Source organism: Lygodium microphyllum, chromosome 27 (assembly GCF_053477565.2).
Source record: "Lygodium microphyllum isolate KBCC chromosome 27, Lygodium_microphyllum_v1.1.10, whole genome shotgun sequence".
NCBI lineage: Eukaryota > Viridiplantae > Streptophyta > Polypodiopsida > Schizaeales > Lygodiaceae > Lygodium > Lygodium microphyllum.
Genome location: NC_141161.1, coordinates 116,126,532 through 116,145,281, shown reverse-complemented (window position 1 = coordinate 116,145,281; position 18,750 = coordinate 116,126,532). Strand labels below are relative to the sequence as shown.

The following is an 18,750-nucleotide window of genomic DNA, read 5'->3' as shown; positions in this document are numbered from 1 at the left end:
AGGCTAAATGAATATTTCAGAAATGCATCTCAAGCTGATTGATAAGAATACTAGCCTCTGACATGTTGATATACCCACCGAGGAAAAAGATGGATCCTCGGGGAGATAGTGGGAGAAAAGAGAGGTGACCCTCCCTCACTATCAAAGATCTCGAAGGGGTGCAACCAACCGACCCGGGGGGAACTTTGCCCACCTCCCGGTGATTCGAAGCCCGTGTAGCGAGCCTATCATGCCGTTTTATCCCTCACACAGGTACAACAAGTGGAGAATTGAATATTGAATACTTTCCAAAGACTTAAGTACCTACAGGTCCAAAACAGGGTAAAATAGGGAATTTATAGGGCACTTACAGGGTACTTACAAGTGATTATAGGTACACCCTTCATTATTGAAGTATAGATGCAGGTACTACAAGGTACCCACAGGTCCTACACACCCTTTTACAGGGTTTGGTAACCATTTGGGGTTACTATCTTGCACTATAGGGTCAAAACAGGGCACTTACAGGTCTAGACAGGGTGGAGGACAGGACAGTTTAGACTCAGAAATCCAGCTACAGAATTTTCTGTTTTAAACCTGTTATAGCGCGCTATAGCTCATCTTGAAGAAGGCATTCTTAGCTTCGATTTGAACTAAAAATTTCTGAAATCGGAGTTCCTAGCAAAATTTATAGCCATTGTTCTGACAGGGGATACTACAGGACTGCACAATTATGGCAGGACATAAAGGTAAAAATAAGGTCCAGGAAGATAATGCTTAGCAAATCAAGGATTCCATGCTGGATAATACACTTCAAGAGAGCCCTGAAGAGCTTCAACAACAAGGAGAAGTCAGTATACTCAATGATACTTTGTGTGCCCATGAACAAAGACATAGGGAACGACATGAGGCCATTTTGTCAAGAATGGAGCAAATGGTTTTATTTACTGACCAAACGAAGTCTTCCATTGATAAGTTGGTGGATTCAACGACTCAAACCAAGGCTTCTATTGATAAGTTGGTGGAATCTAATGCTCAACTTATGGCACAATTTTCTCAATTGATGCAATTGCAAATGGGATCAAGAGAAGCTAATGAGAAGGCTTGTTCAAACAGCGGCCCTTCAGTCCCACTTCAGCCATCTAACCAAAATGGTCATGGATATGGGATTATTGGAAGAAGAGGCATTCCAATTTGGAGGTTCCGTACACAGTAATCATGATCAGTCAATCTTGGGACAGCAACCCTTTCATGAAAGAGAGCTTAAGGACAAAATTGTTCTAGCCAAATTTAATGGTCACTCATCTTCACCATCTAATTTAGAGGAGTGGACCTCTAAGATGGAATCCTACTTTGACATATTCCCTAAAACTGATGACATAAAGATTCACTTTGCTTCCTTGCATTTGGAGGGATTTGCCCATACTTGGTGGAGGTATATTAAAAAAGAAAACATACTTGTAGAGTATTGGGAAGATTTCAAGGTACTTATGGTGGCTGAAGTATTTGTTTCTCCTCTTGAGAAAGAGAAATTAGCACGGAGATGGTATGGTTTGGAACAAAGGGGCCTAAGTGTAAGAGAGTACACTAAATCATTCCTCAACCTGACCATGTATGTGGAAAGCATCAGTGATGAGGCTAAGCTTCACAAGTTTATGTATGGTTTGGAGCCATCTTTATTAGCTGATGTTATGGCACAAAATCCTACTTCACTTTTTAAGGCTATTGAGCTTGCGGAGCGCTATGGAAGAAAGTATAGAAAATAATCTTCATTTCAGCCTGGTTTTGGATAACTAAGGATTGTTTTAAAGCAGGGGCAAGTTGGTAACACTTATGGCAGTAATCATGTGTGAAATGGGAGCTTACGGGTACCAACTTATCCTCCATTCAATGCTTCTAGGCCTCAAAGTAATTTCAGGACAGCAAACAGTCCAAGAGTTGATTTCAAACAGGGGGACAACAAGCCTAAGTCCATCTTAGCCAATACAAATCCTAAATCTATTCCTATGGATCTTTATAAAGAAAGGAAGGATAAAGGCTTATGTTTCAAATGTGGGGAAAAGTATATACCTAATCATGCCTCAAAGTGTGTATACAAAAATGTCAAACCCAAGCTTCAGAGTATGTTGGTTTTTGAGGATTTTGAAGATGACATAGATGAAGCTAATGCAATGGCACTTAATGCTGAAAATGAAGATCTTGAGGAGGAAGTTAGGCAGGAGTATTTTTATGATCCAGCCAACTCTTTTCCTTTTGATCCAGGTGGGATTTGTGATGAGTCGCTTGCTGCCACTAATTGTTCTATCTCTATGGATGCTTGGACAGGATCTAAGAACCCTAATATACTCTGTATGAAGGGAAGCATATGTGGAAAGCCAATGTTCATCTTGATAGACAGTGGCAGTACTCATAGTTTTGTGAATAAGTCCATCATGGACAAGCTAAATTGTGTTCCCACAGATTTACAACAGGCCATTAGAGTTCAAGTGGCTAATGGTGAAGAGGAAATCAGTACACATATATACCCACAGGTTTCTTTACATTTGGCTAAAAATTTTGAAGCCAAGGTAAACCTGATCACTCTGGAAATGGGGCCTATAGATATTGTACTCGGTTGTGATTGGTTGATGACACTAGGCAGGATCACTATGGATTTCTCACAATTGTATATGGAGTTTAGTTTCAATGGACAGCTTATCCATTTACAGGGAATTCCTAGTAGATCAGATTTTTAGCTTATCACCATTCAACAACTCAAAAGAGAGTACAAGAAGCGCTCACAAATATTTGTTTTGCAAATGAATAAAGAAACACATGATCAGCCCAATAATTCAACAAACCATCTAGCCTTGACAGCTCTTCTTGAGGAGTATAGAGATCTGTGTGAAGTACCTACTTCATTGCCTCCTAAGAGAGTAGTGGATTATCCCATTGATTTGGAGCCCAAGTCAAAGACAATCAATAAGCCACCTTACAGATTATCAAAGTGTGAAGGAGGGGAAGTAGCCAAGCAAATTAAGGAACTTCTTGAACTGGGATTCATTGAACCAAGTTCTTCACCTTATGCATCCCCAGTCCTGTTAGTCAAAAAGAAAGATGGATCTTTCAGAATGTGCATTGACTATAGGGATCTCAATAAAATCACAATGAAGAATAGGTATCCTATACCCAGGATTGATGATTTGCTTGATGAGCTTAAGGGAGCTTGATTTTTTTACGAAGATTGATTTGAGGTCAGGGTATCATCAGATTCGCATGTGAGAGGGTGATGAAGTTAAGACTGCTTTCAGGACTGATCGTGGACTCTATCATTTCTTAGTGATGCCATTTGGGCTTACAAACGCTCGAGCTACCTTCCAAAGCCTGATGAATAAGATTTTACAACCTTTCCTCTTTCAATTTGTCTTAGTGTTCTTTGACAACATTTTGATCTACAGCAAGACTTTACAGGATCACTTGGCACATATGAGAAGGGTTTTTGATGTATTGAGACATCATAGGCTTTTTGCTAAGGAGAAGAAGTGTTCTTTCATGCAGATTGAAGTGGAATACTTGGGAATACAGGATGATCCCAAGAAGGTGCAATGCATAAAAGATTGGCCAACACTTACTACTACTACCTCTCGTAGAGGATTCCTTAGTTCATCTTCATTCTATCGCCAATTTATTAAGCATGATGCAGCAATTGCAGCTCCTTTGACTGATAGATTGAAGAAGTAGACTTTCTTTTGGGATGCTCTTGCAGATAGCAGCTTCAACTAGTTAAAGGAACTCCTTACCTCTGCTCCTATCTTAGTATGCCCGAATTTCTCCAAAGAATTTACTATACAGTGTGATGCTAGTGGTCATGGCATTGGGGCTGTTTTGCTTCAGGAGCATGGAGTAATTGCATTTGAGAGCCGTAAGCTTACAGATAAAGAAATGGCCATGAATGTTTATGACCAGGAGATGTTGGTTGTCTTGCATGCAATCAAAAAGTGGCACCATTACTTATATGGCAGCCGATTCAAAGTACATAGTGATCATAGGGTACTTAAGTATTTCCTTACTCAGTCCAATCTTACTCCAAAGCAACATCGTTGGGTAGCTACATTACAGAATTATGATTTTGGCATCACTCATACAAGGGGCAAAGATAACATAGTGGATGATTCTCTTTCTCATATGTGGGCCTGCAAAGTTGCAGCTATGACAGAATTACATAATGAGTGGATTGAAGAATTACAGGAGGCCTATCTTCTAGATGAGGAATTTAGCCAAATCTTTCAGAAATTATAGCAAGGTCTTATGGAAGAAAACTCGCATTACCAGCTTAAAAATGGTCTTATTTAGTTGAAAGGCAAGATTGTTATTCCCTCTACTTCTTCTTTTAAGCAAAAAATTATAGAGGAGCTACATTCTTCGTCTCTATCTGGACATTTAGGAGTTTTCAAGACCTATGACAGGATTAGTAAAAGCTTTTATTGGAAAGGACTGTGGAAAGATATCAAGGACTTTGTTATGAAGTGTATGCTTTGTTAGCAAAATAAGGACAGCACCCATCAGCCAGGAGGTTTGTTACAGCCATTGCCTATTCCTACGCGTAAATGGACTCATATTACTATGGATTTCATTACTGGCTTACCTACTACCAAGAAGGGATGGAATAGTATTTATGTGGTGGTAGACAGACTCACCAAGGTAGCCCATTTTATTCCAACCAAGATTCAGTTTACTGCTTCTCAAGTGGCCAGCCAGTTTATGGAGCCGATTTTTAGACTACATGGATTACCGCCGGTTGTCCATGATAGAGACTCAAAGTTTATGAGTAACTTTTGGCAGGCGGTATTTATATCTATGGGCACTAAATTGGCTCCGTCTACGGCTTATCATCCTCAAACTGATGGACAGATAGAGAGAGTTAATAAATGGTTGGAGACTTATCTTCGCCATTTTTGCTATAATGTCCAAAACTCATGGGATTCTTGGTTACACTTGGTTGAGTTTGCTTATAACAATTCTACTCATGAGAGCATAGGAGTTTCACCCTTTGAGGCTTTGTATGGTTACAAGGTGGCCTTACCCATAGTCATCTTTAATGAAAAGATCAATCCTCATGGGAAGGAAGAGTTGGAAAGAATGCAGACCCTTCTTTAGCAATGTAAGGTGAATCTAAGGAAGACTCAAGATCAAATGAAGATGTTTGCTGATGAGAAGAGGAGGCCCTTAGAGTTCCAAGAAGTAGAGCTGGTTTTGTTGAAGGTGCCCAAATCCAAGTACTCTACGTTAAAACATGGATCTAGTAATAAGCTTGCCCACAGGTTTTATGGCCCTTACCGGATTCTTAAGTGAATTTGAGATTTGGCATACAGACTAGAGCTTTCCTCTTCTACAAAGATTCATAATGTCTTCCATGTTAGTAACCTCAAGCCCTATTATGGTGATCCAGTGGATATAGTTGATGAGTTGCCACCTATTGATGAAGACGGTCTTATTCAGTACATCCCAGAGGCTGTTATAGGTCAGCGTAAAAAGAAGCTTCGATCACGTTCTATTGTGAAATATTTGATTAAATGGAGGGGTTTACCACTTGAAGAAGCTTCTTAGAGACCTGATTCTATATTGGATGAGTATCCTTTCTTGAGGGATGCATTAGTGGCTGAAGCCTATTGCTTATGGAGCTAGTAATGATGCAGACTGGTTCAGGATAGCACGCTGTTTTAGAACAGTTCTTATCATGCCTAATTTTTAGAATTAAGCTATCTACATGGGCTTAAATTACTCTTCAAGAGCTTCTTTTTGATATATGGTACATCCCATTTGGACACTCCTACTAGAAGTTATGGCAGATTTGGTCCAGCAAAGTCTGTTTACACAACAACTTGTCTACTTTGTTTTGAGATTATTTGTTGAAGACTTTATGGCTCCATATGCTTCTGAAGTATTCCAAATCATGTATATAGCTAGGGCTTACTTCCGTTCTTCAATTTCAGCTCATCTAGTTGGTCATACTTCATTCATTTCCCATTTGTAAAGCTGTAAAAACAGAGTAGTACTCTGTTCTATCCATCTTTTTCTAGTCTTTCAGGTTTATTTTCTAGGACAAAAACTTTTGGGAAGGGATGGATTGTAAGAAGCTGGGAATAAGGATTTAGTGTAAATAACATTGATATTATGCCATGTCACACTGACATTGGTATAAAAGGAGAGGACATGTAATTTTGCACATCTTTTTGACACATTAATACAATTACAATCTTTCTCTCACATCTTGCTCACAGCTTCTATGGCTTCTCTGACAAAATTTTGATGTGTATTAATAGTACCCAACTCTTTTGACTGGCAAAAATCAGCCATATCTTTTTCACACTACATATAAACAACCCAACACTTCAGTTGTAAATCCTTTGTCTGCCTAGTGCTTTAAATCAACACTCTGTAAATCTTTTTCTTGAAATATTTCAGCGAAGGACACTTTTTGCTACGAATTCATTACCAGAGAATTGACATGTAAGACACGTATTATGAATAGATGGAGCTTTAGGGTCTGTTCACATTTGCTTGTGCCTTAAAATATTGTGGTGCTAGGAAAAGGATATTGTTGATGGCATTGCATTGGTTGATAGGTATGAGAAATGTGCTTTACTTGTAGTGGCACAATAAGTTTTTGACCAACTTCTAGTGCAAGAGGTGGTTTTGTGGAGCTCCCTAATACCAATATATGTGCCACATGGGCATGATAAGAAAGTACTAAATTGTCAAGAAAGAATGTGAAATGAGGGCATCTTTCCAAATACTGATAGTGTATGAGCTATAGTTGAGGGACAATAAATACATTTTGAGATTGGTAAACAATGGTTTTGAGAAAAATGTAACTTAGCTGGCAATGCATTGTTAGACATGTATGCAAAAAGTGGATTGCTTGCAAAAGTGTAAGAGGCATTTGAGAAGCATAGTTTGGAGTCTAGTCTCATGGAATATTCATATAGAAGATGTACACAATGGGTATGGTAAGCAAGCATTGAAACTTTTTGAATAGATGAAATTGAAAGTATAGAAGCCTAATGCATGACATGATCATTGGTATCCCAAAGAAATCATTTGTCTTCAAGGCTTCTCCAAAAACTTTAGGTATTTCCTTTGGGATGTCAATTTCTTGTCTAGTTAAATACTATGTCTTATTTTCAACTCTCCTCTACTACCCATGTTAGTCAAAAGTCCAATCATTTTGATATTTTGATATCATTGTGTTTCAAAATCTGTGAGAGAAGGTTGACTTGCTGTAGCCAATATTTCTACCTCTAACAATCCTATATATTCTTTCATTATAACTAGATGCATGTACTATCTAATGGAAGTTTAGACTTAAAGCAAATATAACAAGGCCCTCTTATTATTGCTTGCATTTTTAAATGACTCTATCAAATTTTTGAATGTTTCTAAATTTATGTATTAAAACTAGGATGACTCTTTCATTTTGACTATTTAGTACACGGATCAAACAAAGCATTCTTAATCTCATTTAGCCCACTAAAGTGAAACATGATCTTCAATTCCCAACATGGATAACAAATATTTTTATTATTGCCTTGTCCTTCGACTTGTAATATTCATGCAACACCTACCCTTTTCAATCAAATCAAAGTAGTCCATGTTAGTCTTCACCGTTCTACACTTATGTCAACTTGTGGATTTTCTCCCACCCCCATATGAACATATTATTGGTAATATTATATATCTAGTTAGTTGAAGATACAAGAGATAGTTCTTTCAAGTCACATTGTTTTGAGAATTATGCAATACCCTACGATGGTGCATTGCAAAAGGTATTAAAAGTGTATTAGACTAACCCCATGCAAGAGAAATATTTTGGATCTGCAATACACTAGCATGGTGCATTGCAAAAGGTATTAAAAGTGTAGTACACTAATGCATCCCACATGTCACAAATTATGTAGGACCTACCACCAATATGGTGGAAAACTCCAACTCTATCCCCATTTGAACTTCCCAACTAGGCATCTTAGAATGACACCACAAGATCAACAACCTGTTGAGAGAGAGAGAGAGTACGAGAGAGATACACAAGACATGCTCCCAAAGAATGATTCATATTGATGTAGAGTTAGTATATATAGGTGAGACCCAAGTCAAGTGAGAGATGATATATATAGTTGTAACATCCCCACTCAAACAAAGGTCTCTGGCTGTGAGTGAAAAAAACCTTGGGGAGAACAAGGGAAAAACCCGAGCCCCTACACATACCTACGATACAAAAATGATTTACTATAAAGTTTTCTTGAATACAATGATACATGCCTCAATCAGTGAGACAAGAACTTGGAACAATACCAATTGCATGTCTTAATGAGCTAAAGCGAGCTTCACTAAGAGCGTTTGTGAAGATTTTTGCAACCATTTGATCACTCGGACAATGCTCCACCATAATGGAACCTTTCTTGACTTCATGTCGAACATAATGATAATGAATAGCAATATGCTTTGATTTACTATGTTGTATATAGTCTTTGGTAAGACTAATAGCACTTTGGTTATCGCATCGAAGAGGTGTACTAGATGATGAAGGATGTCCCAAATCTGCAAGTAGTTGTCGAAGGAAAACTAGCTCGCGAGCTGCTAATGATGCAACAACATATTCGGCTTCAGTTGTAGAAACCACAACACATCGTTGTTTCTTGCTGGACCAAGAAACCAAACATCCATTTACAAAGAAACAATTCCAACTTGTAGATCGCATGGATAAGTGTGAACTTTCCCAATCAGCGTCTGTATATCCAATAAGGTCAAGAGAAGTTGAAGAAGATAAAGAAGAATCCTCTCGACGACGATAAATAAGACCAAATTCCTTAGTACCTTTGAGGTACTTAAGAATACGTTTTGCAGCACTCCAATGAATAGTGGAAGGGGAAGAAAGATACTATCCCAAAAAATTAGCTGCAAATAAAATATCTGGTCTTGTGTTTAAACCAATAAATTGAAGACAACCAACAAGATTAGCAAAAGGTTGATGAATGACTGATTCTTCATTGCGTGTTGTAGATGTACCCTTGGTAGAGCTTGAAAGAATGGGAGTGTTGGCAGAGTGCGCATTTGTCAACCCAAACTTCTTAACGATATCATTAATAAACTTTGTCTGGCGAAGAAGAAGAATGCCTTGTTGTCGATGTCATTGAACTTGAATACCCAAACAAGAATGTATCTCACCAAGATCCACCATTTCAAATGCAGTCGATAAAAGCTTCTTCATAGCATCCAAAAAAGCAATATTATTTGACACAAGAATAGTATCATCAACATATAGAGCAAGAATAATAAAATATTTGTCCTCCCTTTTGATATAAAGATTTGGGTCAGCAAAACATTCAACAAAACCTTTAGATGTGAGGAACTGATCAATCTTAATATACCAAGCACGAGAGGCTTGCTTCAATCCATATAATGCACGATGAAGCTGACATACAAGATGCTCCTTTCCTGCAATCATAAAACCTTCAGGTTGCTCCATATAGATTTCTTCTTCAAGATATCCATTGAGAAAAGCCGTTTTAACATCCATTTGGTGAATTTCTAGATCAAATAGTGTTGCAAAAGCCAAAATCATACGAACAGTTGTGGAGCGCACAATGGGAGAAAATGTTTCTTGATAATCTACTCCTGCAACCTGTGAGTAACCTTTTTCAACAAGTCGTGCTTTGAACTTATCAAACGAGCCATCAGCTTTGGTCTTGGTTTTATAAACCCATTTACATTTGATAGGAACACGATTTGGGGGGAGTTCAGTAAGAATCCATTTACCTTTGGAGATTAAAGAATCGTACTCAGCTTGCATAGCTTCTTGCCATTGATCCCTTTGAGACGAATTGATAGCTTCCATATACGATATTGGATCCTCTTGGACAGACATAGCATCATCAAAGACATCATATTCAATAGAATAGAATCCATGCTCTATCTCAATAGGAAGATCGACATAGATCTCCAAATTTTCATCAATCTTCTTTGGAGGTGAAGGAGGTTTATGATCATCAGAATTAGTAGAATCACAAAGCAAGTAAGAAAATGCACTAAGCAAAGACTGTGTATCATCTGAAACATCTGACGATCATGTGCCACCCATAGTCTTCTCATCAAATATAGCATCACGACTAATGATAACCTTTTGAGAAGAAGGATCATAAAATTTGTAACCTTTGGAATGATCTGAATAACCAAGAAAAATAACCTTCAAACCTGGAGGATCCAACTTATGTCGAGTGTCCTTGGGCAGATGAATATAAGTAATGCAGCCAAATGTGCGAAAGTGAGAGACTGAACGTGTCTTCCCTGTCCAAATTGTTATAGGAATTTTACGAGCAGGTGCAGTAGTTGGAAGATGATTTTGAATAAAAACAGCTGTTAGAAGTGCTTCAGTCCAAAACTTTCGAGACAAACCAGAGTGTATAAGCATGCAACGTATAGCATTAAGAATCGTGCGTTTTTTGCGCTCAGCAACACCATTTTGCTGAGGAGAATAAGGAACTGTAAACTCATGATGAATACCTTGATCCTTACAGAAGTCATCAAATAGATTGGATACATATTCACTACCATTATCACTGTGAAGCGTCTTTATAGAGAATCCAGTTTGAAGCTCCACACTTATCTTGTATTGTTTAAATATAGGTAAAAGCCTCAGACTTATGTCGAAGAAGATAGACATGTGTGTACCGTGAGAAATCATTAATGAAAGTTATAAAATATCGATATTGAGACTTTGAGGCAGAAAAAGGACCGCAAATATCGGTATGAACCAAATCCAAGAGAGCACAAGAATGTGATGAAGTAGAAGTATGGAAAGGCGAACGATGTTGTTTTCCAAGTGCACAATACTCACATATTCCCATACGTGGATGAGATTTAAGATCCATACCTTGCACAAGACCATGACGATGAAGATCAAGAATTTTGGCAAAATCGGAGTGTGCAAATCGTTGATGCCATAATTTGCAATCTGCATCTCCAGGAGCAATAACAACATTTGCAACTGTATCGTTCAATGATAGCTGAAATAGATTACCATGTCGAGGAGCCACTGCTATAGTATGCCCGTCTTTCTCTATACGACATTGATTATGATCAAAGCCAACAAACAAACCAAGATCAACTAGACGAGCAACACAAAGAAGATTTCTTTGCAAATCTGGAACATGAAGAACTCCTCTTAATATTCTAGTGGATGAAACAGTCCCTAGATATAAATCACCCACTCCTTTGACTTGACAAGTCATATCATCCGCAAGGTAAACAAACTTCTTGACAGGAAGAGAATGACAATTGTGAAGCCACTGCGATTGATATGTCATGTTTCCAGTGGCACCTGAATCAACGATGAATAGAGAACCATCATGAACATGAAGTACCTTTTCTGGAGAGATATCATAATGGAAAAAATTGAGCTCCTGATGAGTATGATCATCATCAGTTATAGTTTGTTGAACAATATAAGCTCGAGAACGTTCTTCATAATATCTGCGTTTATAACAACGGCGAGATGGATGATCTGTATGTGCACAATAATCACAAGGAGGAAAACTTTTGGACGAGCGAGGTTGCTTTGTAGTAACTCTATGCTCCTGGATTAGGGCGTCCACCCTGCTGAAAACATGAAGCAGGACGCTTGCGAGCAACAAAAGCAGCATCAAAATCCCTTTGTTTGCGAGTGACCAAAAAAGCATCAGATTTTTCCAAATGATGCTCATGACGTTGAGAATATTCAATAAGAGATATACATGCTTTGTCAAAGTGGATATCATCCTTGTTAGACAAAATAGTGATGATATTGTCATATAAAGGATCTTTGATGGTATGAAGAAGTTGAGTAACAATATGATTTTTAGCAACAGGAGCGCCGGCAGCACCAAGCTGATTGATAATGTCTTTAAAAGCCTCGATATGAGAGTGCATAGAAGTACCAACCTTATATTGAAGATTCTTCAAACAAGTTTGGAGATATAAAATTTCGGTGACTGATTTCTTCTCAAACGTTGAGATAAGATACTTCCAAATAGCATGAGAGGTTTCCAGATGAAAGACATCCAACATAAGTGAGTCAGGAAGTGCAGACAATATATAACGACGAGCTGCTTTGTCATGACGAATCCAATCAGTATGATCAATTTTCCATTGTTCAAATAATGGACCATCAGTAATCACAGAATTGTTATTCATCACATCAATAGGTTGAACTGGGTAAGACAGGTCGCCCAAAACAATATCAAATAATTTGTCACCTTCAAGAATTAGCATCATCTTTGCTTTCCACCCAGGAAAGCCTTGTCCTTGGAAGAAGGGAACCGAACGTTGGCCAGACGGATATCCGTTAACAATTACGCAATTGGCCATGCCTATATGTCAAGAGAAAACAAATAAGATGAGATCGCATAATCTGCGAACCATGATCAAGATGAGCGTAGTTGAGACGCATGACAATCAAAATAGGGATATGCACGTAAGAACGACGAAAAGTATTGAGTGACTAAAAAGAAAGCTCGAAATAGAGAGGCGTAACATGCAAGACGAGATGACGCATATAAGAAAAGTGCTATTTCGGTCGAGCAAAGAATGTTAACGATAATAAAACATCGCTAAAAATAGCAAGATGTTTGCTTGTCGTAATCAACATCATTAACGAAGACGAGTGATTAATAAACTGTAATTGGGGATTAACAAACGGTAATTAGAAATACAGTTTTAAATAAAGAATCGCAGATTCGAGCAGAATTGTTGTCTTGAATTCTGAACTGTCATAACTTTTGATCCAGAACTCCGATTGACAAGCAATTTTGATAGGATTCGAGAGCACGACGAATTCAATCAAGTATCATCATCATGTATCAAATCATCACTTGTGCAAAGAATTCAATCAAGTATCAACAATGAAACAACTTATCTTCCTTGTTGTTGCTACACATCCATAGCTCTGATACCATGTTGAGAGAGAGAGAGAGTACGAGAGAGATACACAAGACATGCTCCCAAAGAATGATTCATATTGATGTAGAGTTAGTATATATAGGTGAGACCCAAGTCAAGTGAGAGATAATATATATAGTTGTAACACAACCATCAAGTATGTTGAAGGGACAGGGCATAGCCAACATACAATACTTTTATATAGGATGAAAATTTACTAGTCAACTTGGAATTTAATGCATTAAAGTGCATTCAACCTCATTGAGTAAGCCTTAACAAGCAGCAAAAGCATGACGAGAGGATGGACTTGGATTATGTCGTGGCTATATCTATTGGTGATGATGCTACAAAAATCAAGAATGAGATGTGAGAAGATCACACATTCCCCAATGAGAAGAGGAAGGAATCCATTGAGAGTTGTAAGAATGTGTTGCAAGCTTGTATACCTTTTTCTATTTATCAGATTTGTCAATGATATTCATAATATACATTATGTGGGATCTATTTGTATTTCATGAATAAGCTACTCATGGAAGATGAGTTTGCAAGGTGATTTGAGTCTACCTTCGGTCTAGGGGTCTCTTATGGAGTACATAATTGTTTGTTGGGGTTTTCTACTTACCATCATCTCTTCAAATGTCAAAAGGGACATTATTTTTTGATCTCTAGTGAGTTTCAATGGAGACCTTGTTTATTTTATGCCATGGAAGGCAAAGTTTAACCTTGATGAGGTTCTCCACTTTGAGTGCCTAGTATGGGTTAGCATGGCCTTCTAATATGGCTTGATGGTGAGATTATTACTTTGCTGGGTATGCTTGGTAGGAAGTTATCAAGCGCTTTTTATGAAAACTAAAAACCCCTAGAAAAACTATAGATATGCTAGATTTTTGTTAGCTTAACTGTTTGTGTGGTTGTTTGTTTTGACATTTTGTAGTTAGATTTTTTGAGTTTGTTTAGCATAGAATTTTTTTTGTTATTTTTAAAAGATTTTTTGAGTGTGGAAACTTGATACCCTTGGTTGGGATTGGAGTTTTGTAGATATATTGGAGTTAGAATTTATTTAGTAGCTGTGGAACATAATGAAACATGTATATTTTCTTCCCTAGACTCTTGCACACAACAAGGATTGTTGATTCACAAATAATTCATGTTGCACTTGTTGATTATACTGTACTTAGTGATGGTCTCTTGATCTTATCAAATACTTCCATGCCGTGGTTCCGATTGATGCATGTTTTGTACCATCATTGAGCACTAGCACATCATGAGGCCCGCTCCAATTATATGCAATAAAATTTAGATACACATGCACTTGAGAGAGCACCTTCATTAGTACATACTATTTCTTGCATGCATGAGAGTTGGATTGTTCATCACCAAGTAAGGAATCTATGGTTGAGTGGGAAAGGTGGTTCGGTGAGTTTGAGGATCACATAGGATGCTACCACTTGTGAAATGGGTTGTTTTCTTAGTCAACATATCAAGGACCATTTTTTTTTGAGTGATTGTGAGATATTGAGGGAGGCTACTCAATATTTCCTTATCGAGTATTGAGAGGTGAGGTTAAGGATTGTAATTTAAATCAATAAACATTGTTTGCATTTTGCATGATGCACGAGCACATGTACATAGGCTAGGCATTATTTTTCTAGTGCATTCATCTTTTTGTGTGGAACATCATTTGTTTGATTGCATAGCATGGATCCAATGTTGCATCTTTTTTGAAATCATGTTTGATTGAGCATGAGGTACATTTTCTAAAGCATGTTCTTTAGGACATGTTGCATGAACAAAATCAAGTACATATGAATAAAATATCAGTGTTTGAAGACTATGTGTTCATTTGTGAATCATGTTATTTGTTGAAGCCTTCTTGGAAGGCCTCCTCTACTATCACTTGTAGGCTGCCAAGCTTTAGCTAAGGGTCCTCATATCTTGTTGGGGATGCACAAACTAGTGTGTTACCTAAGGCTTTGAGAGTCAAGAAATAGAAAGAGAGATCCAGTACGATTGATGATGGTAAAAGAAAAAGGCTGAGAAATGGCATGGACATTGCATGATCATTCACGAGATATAGTCTTGTGATTGTTGGTGTAAAGCATTAGTGGCCTAAGAATGATCAAAGAAAGATAAGAGAGGTTTTGAAGGGAAGTGATAATTTAATCAACATTGCTGAAGCTACTCTTATGAGTAGTCCATTTTGAGTGGAGAAGTTGAAGTCTATGGTAAATAAAATGGCTAAAGTCAAGTCACTCAAGATTTTTGGAATACAAGCTGAAGGTTTTCAGGATCTCTGGAATGAATATGCAAATGGCACGTACTATCTTTTCAATCATATTAGAAGGGTCCGTGAATTCATGCTACAGATCTCAAATAGGGACTTGTAAAGCTCATTTCTAAGATACTTACATGGTCACGTTGGATAACTCAAGATCGCTAACTATGCTCAATGTGGCTTATAAGATTTATGCCAAGGGTCTTGCTAAGAGGATCAAATTTAATCTTTCGAGAGTGTTGCATGAACAAGAGCATAGTGTTGCATGCTTAACAACATAGTTCTGCATAGGGTCACAAGATTCATGATTATGTACTAAACTTGATGCTATCCATTGATTTTGCACTATCATCCAAGTCGGAGTTCTCATCTTGATAAATATGGACTTTGATAAAGCATATGATGGGATCAAATGACAGTTCATTGTGGAGGTAATGGAATCTATGGGATTTGGTCTAGAATTTAGAAAGATGGTGAGACGTATATTTGCAAAAGCTTCTATTGTTCTGCGGGTGAATGGGGTTGCTCAAATCACTTTGTGAGGATAAGGAGATCTATCAACAAGAAGTGGTGCCCCTTGGCCCCCTATTATTTTCAATTATCATTGGTCTTAACTTAAGGAATTTGAACTTAAAGATTAAACAAGGGCTTATTAAAGGCCTCCCTATCCATAGGAGGGATCAGTTTATCACTAAACTCTTTGCAGTGTTAATTCTAATCTAGTGAAAACAAAATATTGGTCTATGAAGGAATTCCTAAATCTATATGATAATATTTGTGAACTATCCAAGTATATTATCAACACTGCCAAAATAGAATTAGTGCCCTTGAGCTTTGATGAGCCTCTCAAGTGGATATTAGATCTTGGCTTCAAGATAATCAAGTAGGGACAACCATTTAGGTACTTGGGCTACCCTTTGGGGATTGGTATCACTATGAAGAAGCAAAGCACAAAGTGGATGATCTCAAGGGTTAAGAGCAAGGTTGATGCTTATAGAGAAAAACCCTACTCCTTTCTTGGTAAAATATCAGTTATAAAGGTCATGATGGCTTCTTCTACCACCTTTCTTGCAATTATACTAAACTTTAGTTAACGAACATGGTGTCATCTTGAGAGGTTGTTTTCTAGCTTTCTCTAGAATAAGAAAGAGGGACAAAAAGGACGAAGGTCTATTCCTTGCGATCACGTTACTAGCAATGAATAGGAAGGTGGAGCAGGGGTCCCTAAACTTAGCACTAAAGCTATTTCACTTATCTTTGGTGTGCTTAAAAGGTTTGATGCTTCTCAATCCTGGACATTCACTCTTAAGGTGTCGCTGGAGGAGTTTGACAAAAAGAATCTTGGCCTCCCTAGCTATGTTTGGTATAATACTCTTCTCACTAGGAGAAAGATTAGCATTCCCCATTCTCCAATAGCTAAAAATTTGTCCCAAGCATGGAAATCAATATTAGGAGATGCCTCACGAAGAGGCTCATAGGAAAAAAGAGGAGACTCATCTTTAAAGCAAGCCATCTCATTCTTAAAGCATGCTTTCAATCCTTGAGATATACTTGGGTTGAAGCAATTTAGGCTAGCCAAAAACATAATGAAGAAAGGTGTGTGCCTTTGGGAAGAGATTTCGGACCATTCTAGTCTTTTAAAAATAGAAATAGTGAGACATTTGTTTTGGGAATGCAAAGAGGTGAAGGCTTTGTAGAAGTAACACCAACAGTGGGTGAGAAAGGTAGGTTTTAAAGAGACCATGGATTGCAAGCTTGTTTTATTTGGGGACATGGGTAAGTTTGATGTACAGACTTTGGGTCTATCCAATGTGTTTAGAGTTGTCTCTATGCAAGAAAATTGGAAGTTGAGGAATGACATGTTATTTGGACGACTTCAGCGTCCACTTGTTCCCAAAGACAGGTGGTCTAAGTTTAATGCTGAAATTTTGGTTGTGCTTAGGAGCCTAAAGAGATGTAATAGTTTTTTCAAGGTGTTTTGTACAGCGCTAGCTAAGTTCTAAAGCTCTATGCTTGCCATCAGCCTCACTCTCAGAGGCTCTTCACGTATTTCCTTTCGCGCCTGTCTTCGGCTCTCTTCCAACCATATTGACATTCGATATTGTTATTTCAAACAATTTGTGAAACGAGGTCATCTTGCTCTTCTAGCTCTCTCACAAATCTTTTTTTCCCGTACTAACGTATCATCTGGGTTACACTATGTTGTCAATTATTGGCCTGTTTGTCAAGTGTTGTTTGTACGAGGTTCGTTAATTCTCTCTCTCTCTCTCTCTCTCTCCAAACATATAACACGTCGAGACTCGACCGCGGCCATTTCATTGCTCGACAGCTTGCCCATTGTAAGCACTATCTATTACACTGAACTGAACAAAATTCTAGAAAGTGTAAGTAAGTTGTACGCACTGATGTTGATCATCGTGTAAAGCAGATAGTCCGTACCCAAGACGTACTCAGGAAGCTTTCCCATTTCTTACTAAATTTACAAAGAAACAATAGCATCAATAAAACAATAGCATCGTGTCACGGACAGAACAATGTCTCGTTGTTGCTTCAGAGTATGATCAGTCGGAACTACACCAGTCGCCCAGGAGCAACAAATTATCGATCTGGGTGTGGATTATTCCGTATGAAATCAATATCTATTTAAGTATCAGTACCAGTATTCAGCACGGTGGGCCGAGCAATCAATTTGGTAAGTGCACATTCCAATCGATCAGTCACTTGTGGAAGGGGCTCTGGAACATGGAGACGGTGGAGTAGGAGACCTGAAATGCCTGCGCCAGAATGCAGGAGGGAATGCCGGAGCCGAAGAGGATGCCAGGGAGGGAGTTGGTGCCAGGGTTAGCAGAACTGAAGGAAGCCAGGGCATGGGCGGAGGGGCCGTAGCTGGCAGGGTTCATCTGGAAGTGGACGAGGCCCTTGGGGAACACGAACAGGTCGCCCTTCTGCAAAGTCTGGTTGTACATCTTGTTGGAGGTGTCCACCAGGCCCACCAGCAGGGTGCCGTCTAGCACGAACAGGAGCTCCGTGGCGCGTGGGTGCGTATGCGGCGGGTTCAGGGAGCCCGCCGGGAACTCCAGAAAGGCGGCGGAGATGCCCAGCCCCGTCACTGCCGGGAACTGGTCCTGGAAGGCCTTCACCGGCTTAAACATGCCCACCGACGCGTTGGCACCACCTTGGAAGCCCTTGAACGTGAAGAAGCTGCCATCTATGTCGGATTGGCTGGTGCCAGCTGGCAACACGAAGTCCGTCGTGGCCTCTGGATCGGATCCTACCGCCAACCCCACCCATGTTGTCGCTACGCAGATTGTGAGCATCAGCAAACTGAATCTACAGCTGGCCATAGCATACAACGATAACAGCCGCGGAGCAGTAGCTAGTCTAGCTTTGTTATATTAATTGTGTGATGAGCAATGCTGATTGCGTGCAGGACGCGCGGCCAATTGTTACTGCTTGCTGAAGATGTCTTTCAGCAGCTGCAGGTCCTGCTGCAGAGAGGGATAGGAACTATCTTCTTTCATCGACAATATATACTACGCGAAGGG

General features: G+C 38.8%; 1 protein-coding gene across 1 annotated transcript; it reads right to left on the bottom strand.

Annotated features, from left to right (window-relative positions):
• Window positions 1-17,759: 17,759 nt before the first annotated feature.
• Window positions 17,760-18,549, bottom strand: LOC148012739 (putative germin-like protein 9-2). Its single transcript, XM_087669211.1, has one exon. The coding sequence runs from the start codon at window positions 18,547-18,549 to the stop codon at window positions 17,923-17,925; it is 627 nt and encodes a 208-aa protein (XP_087525337.1). The 3' UTR covers window positions 17,760-17,922.
• Window positions 18,550-18,750: the final 201 nt, after the last annotated feature.

Coding starts and splice junctions, on each gene's coding strand:
- LOC148012739 (XM_087669211.1), bottom strand. CDS start 18,549: ATGGCCAGCTGTAGATTCAGTTTGCTGATGCTCACAATCTGCGTAGCG.